Source organism: Cibotium barometz, chromosome 59 (genome assembly GCF_041138505.1).
Source record: "Cibotium barometz isolate CiBa-2024 chromosome 59, ASM4113850v1, whole genome shotgun sequence".
Taxonomy (NCBI): domain Eukaryota; kingdom Viridiplantae; phylum Streptophyta; class Polypodiopsida; order Cyatheales; family Cibotiaceae; genus Cibotium; species Cibotium barometz.
The window spans coordinates 24580224-24592307 of NC_141104.1; the positions used below are offsets into that span (position 1 = coordinate 24580224).

At 42.3% G+C, this 12084-nt stretch overlaps 1 protein-coding gene across 1 annotated transcript in view; it reads right to left on the reverse strand.

The window, feature by feature from the left end:
* Positions 1 to 1696: 1696 nt before the first annotated feature.
* The window catches only part of ATSTE24 (Peptidase family M48 family protein), an 88496-nt gene continuing 78108 nt past the window's right edge, over positions 1697 to 12084 (reverse strand). The window contains exons 10-14 of the mRNA XM_086793594.1: positions 10593 to 10685; positions 10378 to 10491; positions 2702 to 2773; positions 2494 to 2559; positions 1697 to 2400 (exon numbers count right to left, since the gene is read on the reverse strand). Coding sequence (XP_086649720.1) covers positions 2284 to 2400; positions 2494 to 2559; positions 2702 to 2773; positions 10378 to 10491; positions 10593 to 10685 — 462 coding nt within the window. The 3' untranslated portion in view covers positions 1697 to 2283. The remainder of the gene's footprint in view (positions 2401 to 2493; positions 2560 to 2701; positions 2774 to 10377; positions 10492 to 10592; positions 10686 to 12084) is intronic.

A 12084-nucleotide genomic window follows, 5' to 3' on the forward strand; every position in this document is an offset into this window, starting at 1 on the left:
TGAGATAGTACACAGTGATGTATGGGGTCCTCATCCATAACTTTGTATGCTGTAAAAGGCCTTTTGTTATGAAGTTAGGAGAGTAACTTATTTTGCTAGGGTTTCATCATATTGGATGTTTTTGTAGCCACCAGTCATTATTTTTCCTCATGATGTTCCATGTTGATGCTAACATGACCTACCATGTTTGTAGGGAAACCATGCATGGATCACGACCCCTTTCATGGATTTCCCCTGTCAGTAAGGTGCAGAAGGATTTTTTATACCAACTTTCATTGATCCAAGGTGTTTGCCCTTCTTTTTTCTTAATAAATTGACAGTTGATCCATTGGAGTCTTAGCTTGGTACCCTTTTTACCTTGGGTAGCCTAAGCGGCTTACTTTCCTGGAAAGCAAGCGACTACAACAAAGCCATACTTTTAGAGAGGACTGTGCCAACTCTCCGCCATACTTTATGTATCGTTTTTTTTTAACTCACACGAATAAGTATAAAATTCAAATGACTTGAACGACAACGTGTAACTCAAATTCAAATGTGTTGACTAATTTGTAATTATCCTTTTTGCAAGGTACTTCAAGATCTCCATCGATCATGAGCATAGACGTGCAGTTCATCGATAGTAGACGTGCCTCGAGCACACTTCCTGAGTATGTATACATATTCATGTTCATTTGATCACTTTAAAAAACTTATAAGTAAAACTCCACGGTTATATTTTTGTTAATTTTTAACTTTCCCTTCAAGATATGTCAATTAAAACTGTCGAACATTTGCTATAGATAACATAGCAAACCGGAACTTGAAAAATACATGTCTACGAAGGCAACGTGCTGCAAGGAAAAGAAAACTACTTATGCTAAATGCTTCCACATGATACAACGTGGAGATGTTATATGAGCAATGCCATTTTGAGTGTGATATTGTTGCTCGCAACATTGCACTGTGTTCTCGACTCGACATGTATTCATTTCTGATTTTGAGCAACGCTTTATCTTTGAATGTTCTGTGTTAGTATGAATTCAACTTTATGTTTGTTCGAGCATACTCGTGCACTTGTACAAGCAGATAGAGCTACCCAAGTACTCTAGCTTTTATTTGCTACCAGTGTGCTAACTCAAATCTTGGATGACGAAATGTTGTTACCAGGCCAAGACATACAAGCACGCACTCCAAAAGAAAGAAACCTTTGTGCTTTCTTAATTAAGAACTCTTGATCTGCTCCCTCCAAGATCAAACCTAGCAGCTAACCTACTAAATCTTCTATTCAATGCCTTCTGATTAACTCCCATGAATATATCTTGTGATTAGCGACATAGCTTCATATTAGTGAATGAAGATTGGACAAGCCGCCTTAAAGAAGTTCAATTTTATTTATCTAAGGAAAATATTTTAGAAACAAAAGGAAAATTGTTAGGAGCACTAGAGAAGAAAGTAATAAAAGTGAAGCAAGATGATGACGAACACTAAAACTTTCTATTTTCATTGCAACGATCACGAGATCCTCATTATCGTATAGCATCTGATACAGAAACATACCTCTCATTTTTGAGCTTGTCAAAAAGCAAGAATTCCCTTCTAGTATCCCCACCGAAAAAAGTGCAAGGAGCATCAGTTGATTCAGTTCATATTATCATATTATGCTATTTATTTTATAGAATTCACTAAGCATAACGATTGAAAAAGGAAGCACACGATAGAATAGTAAGCCTAATTTCTCATGAACAACACAGATGAAGGTTTAAAAGTCAAAACACACATTCCTGAGGCGCATTAAAAAGCTTCAAACAAACATCAAGTAGCCATCCATGTCACTAGAGCTGGCAACAGGAGACACTAGAAAGCCTCACATCAGTACTCCACCATAACCACGTATGATTGATGTAGAAGGATCTTGATTGTGGCTCAGCCCATTGTTGTACTGTTAATTTCACAGAAGGGTATAATCAGGGTATAATCCTGCAATTGAACTAACTTCCTAGAGGAAACTATGTAACTTCCATGTCCTAAAAAGTGTCCTTTTCTCCCATAACCAACAGTATGACTGAGCTGTTTCTATGTTCCAAACATCACATGAGATCAATAATGATCCGAGGAAAGAAGCACAAAGATCATAAGATCTTAATGCATGAAAATTCCAACATCTGGAAAGTCCCCACCACACTTTTAAGACCCTGAAACTCAGGAATGAGAATGATGCAGGGAATTCTTCTGTGATAATAAAGTTTGATTATCCACCAAGGCTAAAATGAACAGGCCTGTGCTGCTTTGCAACCACTGACAATCTCACAATTTCTTCTTCTCATCATCATCTAGTGCAGCTAACCGTTCCACAAGAGGAGGATGTGAGTAATGATAGGCCGAGTACCAAGGGTCAGTATTCATTGCCGAAAGGTTCTCCTCCTGTAGACAAAGCATTGGCATCCCGTGAGTCTTCTGGCTGCCTAAAGACAAAGAGGACACAATTCCCTTTAATGATGACATATAACAGAGAACCTGAAGCTTGATTAATCCAGCACGAAGTGGGACTGCATAGCCTAGCTTGCTTGCAAATGCATCAGCCTGCATTGAGAGAAGATGAAACGAGAATAAAAAGCCTCGAGAACAAAAGATGGCAGATACACAAATGGCACACCCAAAAAAGCTCCCTCAAGTCTTGAAACAAAACCAACAAAAGCCACTTTGCAAGTACTAAGGGGTGTACCTGAAACTCGAAAGCACGGCTAACAAGGTTTAGTCCAAAGCTTACAAGATGATGAAGTGGCATGATTGCATCCTGTTCATGTATCACAAAATCTTGAATTGACGAGTCTTTTAAAAAACACATGTTCCAATCAGTCAAAAACTAAAGATATTTGCACGTTCTTTTCGGCAGTTCATGACTGCTGAATGCTAAAGCTCACAGCATGAGCTATCATCTTTGCAAACAATTACCATAGGGGCCTGTAAGGTGCATTACAAGAAGTTCCAAAAGTTCCATATCCTACACTCAACAGTGAGACATTGGGCCCTACGACTGAGGTGACCATGAAGCGGGAAATGGCTCTAAGCGTGAGACTGTAGCAGAATTTTGAAAGAATATACAACCATTTTTTCAGTCCCTTTGGAAGTATCTAGGTAGGACTTCCAATCACAGAGATGCTCTCTTTCCCTGACCTTGTACTCTACCCTCTAATTGTATTATCCAAGCGTTGTGTTACATCCAGGAGGAATAGGGCTAGGGTTAGGACAGCAATGGGAAATCACACACACACACACACAAGGAGCAAGTCAACTAGCAGGAGAGTGGGAGAAGTACTTGTACGCATATTGATAATAAGTGAAATGAAGTACAAATAGAACTTATAGGTGCCCTTTCACACTAGGTGTCCAAGGGGAAAAACCCATTGGGATAAAAGTGCCGCTCAAGTTCTCTCCTGTTCACATGTTACACTACATTATCTCCTATTCACATGCTACACTACATTATCTCCTATTCACATGTGACACTATATATTTGCATAACTTCATTAACAAAGGGTCAAAAACCTACAATTAAGGGGATAATCTAAACCCAAGGTTAGGGCTTAAACGAGCATAGGGCTGATAGTGTGACTGTTTGGTCCTTATAACTCTATTTCGCATGATGAAACCCATGCCCGGACACAACCAGGTGGAAGAAGACATGGGGAGAGGGTCCATAAGGTTTGATTAAGAAAAAGCACCATTCTTGGTCAAACAACAAGAAAAAGTAAAAAGTCAAACAGGGTTGACCGCGAGCCAAAGGGCACCATTGGAAAGAGGAGACTAAGCCAAACCAAAAAGCTAAAAGGCACTTACTCAAAAAGCAGCTCTAAGGCCAAAAAGCAAGGCCTTCAAGCCAGAAAAGCAAAGCACCAAAAGTTGAGTAATATTTTATTAATAAAAGTAAAAAGAGCAAAAGCAAACGCAAAGCATAAAAAGACAAAGCAAAAGCATGATGGCTTTTTGACAAAAAGCAAGGCCCTCCCCAAGTATAAAAGAAGCTAGAGCCCTCTTGTTTTGGGCATCAAGCTTGTGGAGAGCAAGGAGACCCTCATCTTCATCCACTCGCCGCCGCCGCCGCCGCCGCTCAACTCAGCCACCCCAGAGCCGCCGCCGCCTAGTCTAGCCTGGCCGTTGCCCAGTTCCGCCCATCCGCCGCCCAATTTAACCACCCCAGAGCTGCCGCTGCCTAGCCTCAGCCTGCCGCTGCCTAGTTCCGCCCAGCCGCACCTAACCGCCCATCTTTGGAAGCTTGAACTTGGACTTGAAGCTTGGGCATGAAGCTTGGACATGAACATGGAACTGGAACATATAGCTTGGGTATGAAGCTTGGACATGAACATGGAACTTGAACATAGAGCTTGGACATGGAACACAGAGCTTAGACATGAAACTTGGACATGAACATGGAACTTGGACATGGAACATAGAACTTAGACATGGAGCTTGGACATGAACATGGAACTTGGACATAGAGCTTGGATATGGAACATAGAGCTTGGACATGAACATGGTACTCATAGAGTCCAAAGTAAGTCCTAAATGCGGTCTTGTGACTGTCCTCTGGAACAATCCTGACTTGATGATAACCACTCTTCAAGTCGATCTTGCTAAAGATAGTGGCTCCATCAAGTCTGTCTATGATGTCATCAATCCTAGTTATAGGAAACTTGTTCTTCACAGTGATCTTGTTAAGAGCCCTCTAATCAATATACATACGCCAAGAACCATCCTTTTTTTGAACCAATAAGACTGGGAAGCAAAAAGATAATGAGCTAGGTCTAATCAAACCCTTTTCCAATAGCTCGACCATTTGCTTAATAATGTCAATCTCACGATCTTCCAATCTCTTTGGTTTCTTACTTTGGCTTGTCGGGACAATTTGCAGCCAAGTGTCCCTTCTTTCCCTTACTTGTTCCGAAGAAACGGCATCTGAGACAGCAGGCCTATGAGTAGCCTCCTTGTCTCCTCCATGAGAAACAGACCAAGTAGCTCTAGATACTTCTGAGATAAGCTTTAGCAGCTTCAACTTCCTTGGCTTTGGTGGCTTGATGCTTGATGAAATCTTCAAACATTTGAGCCCTTCTTTGATCCTATTCCCTCTTGGTTCTCCAAGCAAGGACTTCTTCGTCTCTAAGCAATCGCTTGAACTGCTAAAAGTTATGGTACTCTTCTGATGTCATGGCCGTGGTCTCATGAGAAATAAGACTGTCGGCCTTGGTTCCCATCTTGAAATTCTAGATTGGCCTCATATTTGTTCCCTTCATTGGGCCCTTGATTTCACAAAGAAAGCCGTGGAATTTCAGTGGGCCAAAGAATCCTTTGACCAGCCTCGGTTCGATTTAAATGGTGAGCTTCCGGTACGGTGGATGAGGGACCAAGGAAACGACCTATGAGTGAAGCGCTAGGTGACCTACGAAGGATCCTAGAGGGTGTTGACCATACGGTGCTCGGGCTTTGGATCGCCGAAGATACCCACAAGTACATCGGGGAAGATATTGAATAAGGAGTAAGAGTTGTTTTCTGAATTCGGGCATGAATCTGGTTGATTGACCTTGCTAGTCCTCAACGGATGAGTCCATGGCTCTTTTATATGGATCCATTGGTTGATCTTGCTGATCTTCAACGGAGATTCCATTTTGATATATGAATATATTGCCGGTTACTATGAGCTAGGAGCTATCGAAAAGCCCCCTGAGTGGACAGGTGGTGAGTGTTTTGGTTGCCAATGATGCCATAGGTACACCAATGAAGGAATGATTGAAAATAAGGATTTAACCAGAGATTTTGAGGATTATGATCAGTAACACCATGGTTTCTTTAAATGATTGTTTTTAAAGATAGCTGACTCTGTGAAAAAGGCAATTTCATATTGGGTGTGTAAGTGGTGTGACTAGTTTTAAGTTTGCATGAATATCCGGCTAGGGGACCTGGGAACTCTTTTCCCTGGTACCCGAGACAAAACCTAACCAAATTCCTAATCGGATCCCATTACTACAGTGGTTGGACGGTTGGCTAACCCATGGGACAGGATGGGGTTAGGCTGAACTGATGGATCCCTAAAATGAGACTCAATTCTGTTATGGTACGATAGATGAAGTAAATCCCGGATAAAAATTGTTCTATGGAAAAGAATCAACGACAGTGCCTCTCAATGAGGAAAAAAGTGTTGGTCTCTATGATCCAAGTGCAATCTTTTCCTTGATCTGACTTTGATACTACGGGTTCGGACAGATCAGTTCAGTTAGTTAAGGCTTTTGACTACGTTAGAGAAAAGTTATTCTGGAGGAATTGCCCGTGCTTTACAGGCAAGGGAAGTTTTTTCGGGTTCGGTTTTTGAAGAACCGATGGATTAGTCTCTTGTCCGGATACCCGTGGGCGAGGCCCCAAGTGTGGGACCCTGGCCCGCGCAAGAAGTGCTACTTCCGCTGCTAGCACCCCTGAATTCGTTGCGTGGTGGGGACAGGGATCTCACACCAGAAGGGCAATTTCTACCCTCAGAGAGCCATCATAAATCAGCCAAGGTGGTGGCTCCCCTAGTTTCATAAGGTCCACCTTTATAGGAATACTTACATGCATGCCCCAACGACCCAAAGAGTAGATCCCCAGTACATGTTGATTCCAAGGATATACAGTTGGAGTATGTACTCGCATCAGAGGAGCTACAATATAATAAATATTTGGTGAACTTTTCAAAGCTACTCTCATTGTCCACAGGGGAAGCAGTTTAGATGAAGATTGGATGTAGACAGTCAAGAGGCTGTTTCTATAAGAGCATCAAAATTCAAAAGATTTCTATGTACAGATGACATGCAAAATATTTACAACCCTTATTATCTGCCTGGAGAATTTTGAAGACATTAAGCATGATAGAGGCTGGCACATCTACTCCGATTATCCTTGCAAAATAATTAGCTTGAGAGCTTGATGCTTTGCATGATTCTTTGCATTTCGACAATACAAGTCCCAGTCCCATCTCCAAATCACTGGACTCCTGGTTTGGGCCAGAGATGGGAGATTTGTAGCAGCATTGCAACATGGCACATCTGGAGAGCTCGATGCAGCGAGGTCACGAAGGCACCCATGCTCCGCCTACGGAGTCCATCTGGAGCATCTCGCTCGACATCATTCATACCCTTTGTGGCTAGTAGGGGAAGCTACAAGGTGGTTCTGAACGTATGTGGAAGCGTCAGGATGCCTTCTTGAGGCTCTGGCGACTTGGCCCTTTTTCACAAAGAGGTGGTGAGCCCACTTGGCACTATAGACCACCTGTGTAGTTATTCCTCCCCCACCCCTTGTATAAGATAGAGCGGCCAGCCGGAGGAGAAGTGCGCATCCTTCTTCCCCTTTGTTATATAGTCATCGCTCCGTACATGGAGGTGAGTTTGTATTTAGCCTTTTGAGGTTGTTTTCTTGTTAACTAATAGAAATATATATATATATATATACACACACCTAGATAAATCCAGGAACATGCCCAAATTCACCTTTTAGGAACGTGCATGTTATATACTCATGGTAGTCAACCCACAAGACTATATAACTATCAACTCCATTATGCATAGTATGGACTAGATACTACGACATCCCCACTAATGTCATCAGTGCCCAATAGTGGGTGTAGAACTCTGTATCAAGATATGCTCTCACACACACACACACACGCACGCACACACACACACACACACACACAAGAGCATATATTCACACAAAGCCCTTCGTACTCAGTTTTTGTCAAACCTCCGGAGATGCAGAGCAGACTCAGCCATAATGAAGCCTATCACTAAGGGAAGTAGCAAATAGAAAGAATTAGTATACCAAAAATAAGTAGTTGACAAGGCAAATGCACCACTAAAGATAGAAAGAATAAGCACAATATCTTGTTTCCACGATAAAAAAAAGTTGGGCGCCTTGTTAATTTGGGGTTAAGCTTGCTTCTTTGGATGCATGCTCATAATAGCATGCATGTGTGAAGCATGAGCTGGAAGTCGACCTCTGTGAGCTGTGCTTTTGCAAAAAGCTGAAGCTTGTAATACCTACCCCTTATTGATAACCATCTCCAACCCTCTAAATTCCTCATACTCCTACACACCTACTAAATTGTTCCACCTCTCAACTTCATGGTGAATCACCAAGCTATGGCCAACGTACCTATGGATGTTTTTGGTGCACAGCCGACAACCCTACCTGCTATTCATATACTTGTGGGTGATGTTGTGCAGTCTGCAGAGGCACCGCCTAGCACTTAAGTACATTTGACTACACCACATGTACCATCTCAGTATCTGGAACAGCCAGTTCCTATGGCGAGTTTTGGTATCGATCCTAATTATTTTGCTTTTTCTCAATACTTTCACCCATATCAAAAATATTTGGGCTATCATGTACCTTCTCAACAGCCTTCACGTGCTCCCCAACCCATCTCCTTTTGTGGATTCTCTATACTCCACCGTTTTTGATTTACAAAGAGAATTGGCAAAGCTACGCTCCCAAGCTCCCCAAGATGCAGCTAGTAATCCTCCTCCTCTCCAAGTCTCTTTTCATCCGGAACCTTTTTTGGGTGAGAAGAAAGAGTTTGAGCAGCTTTACTTGGATAGTTGGCTTGGGAAGTGGACCGCTTTTTTTAATATGTATAAGTATACTGATGCTCAACGTATTAGTCAGATTCAAATTATGTGTTAGCATAAGCGTTCACCTAGTGGAAGGACCTCCATGTGAAGCCAACAACATGGGCTGATTTTCAGCTTGTGCTTAAGACACAATTCGTCTCTATTGACAAGATAGACAGCTTCGGAAGGTTATTTAAATTGCAGTTGTCCGCTACTCAAGAGGGGTATTGATCATAGGACTAAGCTATTGCCTAGTAGTAGTCTCGTCTTCCAGCAACCCTATCGATTTAGCTAAGAGGAGGAGGACGAGATTGCTAGGCAACTGCAAGATTATCTTAATAAAGTTTTGTTCAATCTTGTTAAGTCTCCATGGAGCACTCTCGTTCTTCTATCAAGGAAGAAAGATAGTAGCATGCACTTCTCTGGATTATAAGCTTAAACAAACTCACTATCAAGAACAAGTATTCTTTGCTGAGGATGGATCACTCTTCAAGGTGCTAAGTATTTCACCAAGCTTGATGTACAATCAAGCTATCATCAAATAAGAATCAAACCTGAGGACGTGCCTAAGAACACGCTATGGCCACTATGAGTTTTTGGTTCTCCCATTTGGGTTGACCATTGCTGCTACTACTTACAAACATACGATCAATGATTTATTTTGTCCATACTTGGAAAAGTGGATTGTTGTCCTCTTGGATGAGATATTGATTTATAGTAGATTATTGGAAGAGCACATACATCTTAGAGTTGTCTTATAGATTCTCAAGCAAGAGAACATGGATACGAAGGAGTCAATGTGTGGCTTCTTCAAGCAGAAACACTTGTATCTAGGTTGTGTCATCTCTGTTGATGGTGTGAGGATTGATCCACACAAGGTTTGTAGACCAGTATGGAGGCTCAATGTAGCCATTTGGTCCTCCATGCTCTTTTCACATTATAGAACTCATGCTGGACACAGACAAGATGATGGACACATGGAAACAGGGTTCCTAAAGTTGGAATTGGAAAAAAAGCACTCGTCTGGGTCAAAAAGCAAGAAAAAGCAAAAGTCAAACTTTGTTGACCAAAAAGCTGATAGCAGAGGGCATGGAACTGAGTCAAAAAGCTAAAAGCAGCTCCAGGGCCAAAAAGCAAGGCCTTGCAAATGTAAAAGCATAAATCAAGAACTTTGACTATTATCAATAGTAAAAGCAAGGAGGCAAAGCAAAAGCAAGATAATAAAACAAAAGCTAGGGGATAATAGCAAAAGCAAAGTGTAGTTAAAAGCAAGCATCCCCTCAAGTATTTAAAGAGGCATGCACCCTGAATCATAGAAGAACTCTTGGAGGCTCATAGAAGAAGTACGTGGAGAACTCCCTTGGGAAAAGCAAGAACACCATCAACCTTCTTGTGCGCAGCTACTACAACCATACTCTGCCATCACCTTGGGAAGCTACCATCGGCGCTCCGCCCAACAGCATCCTCCTCAATCGGTGCTCCACCCAACAGCACCCTTCTCCGCCGGCGCCCTGCTCTACGCCTCTACACTTGTTACTCAAGTAATCAGCATCTAATTACAGTTAATGACTGCAAACACATGATCTTTCTGGACTGACCAGTAATGATGTGGCACCAATGGCAAGACAGCGAGATCAAGGTGCTCCAAAATAAATGACAGTGATATCAATACCTAACCCTTACCATCTGCAGCAATCCTTCCATCTGCAGTGGCACCAAAATATTTTTGAAGGTTCTTTATAGAAAACAAGATTGAAAAGTTGCACACCTGGAAGAGAATGAGACCAATTAAAATAGGTTGACTGTGAAAACCAAAGCTTTCAAATAACTCCTTTGAATTGCGCACTAATGTATACCCACCAAACTGCAGTAATGTGAGAATCTGCAAGATGCAGACACAGGTTTCATATCAAATAAGCACATATCTATACATCCAGTACGTTTGAATGACTGCTTGGTGGGCAAAGAAATGAGTTTGATTACCTGCATGGCAATGAAGGAGTACATGGTGTGATTCAGCCTCCAGTGGCCTAACTCATGAGCAATTACTGCTACAACTTCATCCTCATTTTTGCACTGTAGCATCAAAATTAAACAGTTAATGCAACATCTCTGAAAACAGTTGATCACATTATTTAATAAACAATGCATGCTGCTTGGAGATAAGATAAAGTCATGTGTATAAGGTTCGCTGGTACCATGAAAAGACTTTTTAACAGGAGGTCAGCTATAGTACCATGAAAAGACAGGTTCCAAGTAGTTGGAGAGAGAGAGAGACAGAGAGAAAGAGAGAGACCACTTTGCATCATGCCAGGGGTGAAGAAAGCGACATGTAAGAAAGCCTTGACGCAATCAGGTTCCGTCATAAAGCAGCACGTGCTAAAGGAGTGTGGTGGAGATTGGGATGCTTTGGTGATAAGCAATGAGTCAAGGGAGAAGGTACACCTTAGCATGGGGAGACTTCACGAAAGCCAAAGACATGGGTGCAAGGGAGGCTGCAGGGCAAGTTGCTCATCAGGAGGAGACGAGCCAAGACCTTCCTAGACTCGCTGACTGAGCCAAGGCAAGGCTGAAAAACAGTTTTGAGATGAGAAGCAGGGGCAAGACAACCCAACAGGATGGGACTGCTGGAAAGTTAAATCAGGGTTCAAACGTGTTTAGGGAGTGACTTCCTGCTGAGTTTGTGGATAAGCAGATCTCTCACTTTGCCTTCTGTGGGCTGATGCCCTTCTGTACAGGTAAGGTTTTCTCAAGATTTGAGCTCATTCATCGGTTGGAGGAGGACGTGCTTCAAGCCAAGGCAATGAGAGAAGTCTTCTGCCTGGGCAAAGGCTTCTATAACATTTTGCTGGCAAACTCCACATGGGTGCCGAAGCTTCTGACCAAAGCCCCCTTTCCTACACAATGAGGTTCATTCACGTTCTGCCTTGACCTCCCTATGTGAGTGGAGTTCATAGATCTGCCTCCATTGATCCAACCTTGCATTGTGAATGGGAGAATTAGGGTTTCATGTGAGAGACATACACACAAAGAAAGAAGGGAGAGAGAGAGAGAGACAGATGTGGGGATAAGTCAACTCACCAAGTGAGAGTGTGTGACTCCCCTATCACACATGTATATTTGCACTAGTACATATAGTGCACTTCGTACATTAAAAGTACTAAGTGTACTATGTACTATAACTTATGGACTTGTACACACTGTAAGGGTGGGCATAATGCCTTTACCCCAACAACCTCCCACTTAAAGGCAAAGTGCCCTTAAGTAAAGGAAAAGAAAAATCAGCATGTACATGATAATATACAAGGCCATATCAAGGCTGAAACTGGCCTCATCCAATGCCCATCAAGTGTCTGCAATGAGCAAACCGCTCTGGAGGCAAACTCTTTGTCGACAGATCAGCCGGGTTGTCATCTGTATGAATCTTAACAAACTGAATTTGCTTGTTCTCTATCACCTCTCTGATGAAGTGATA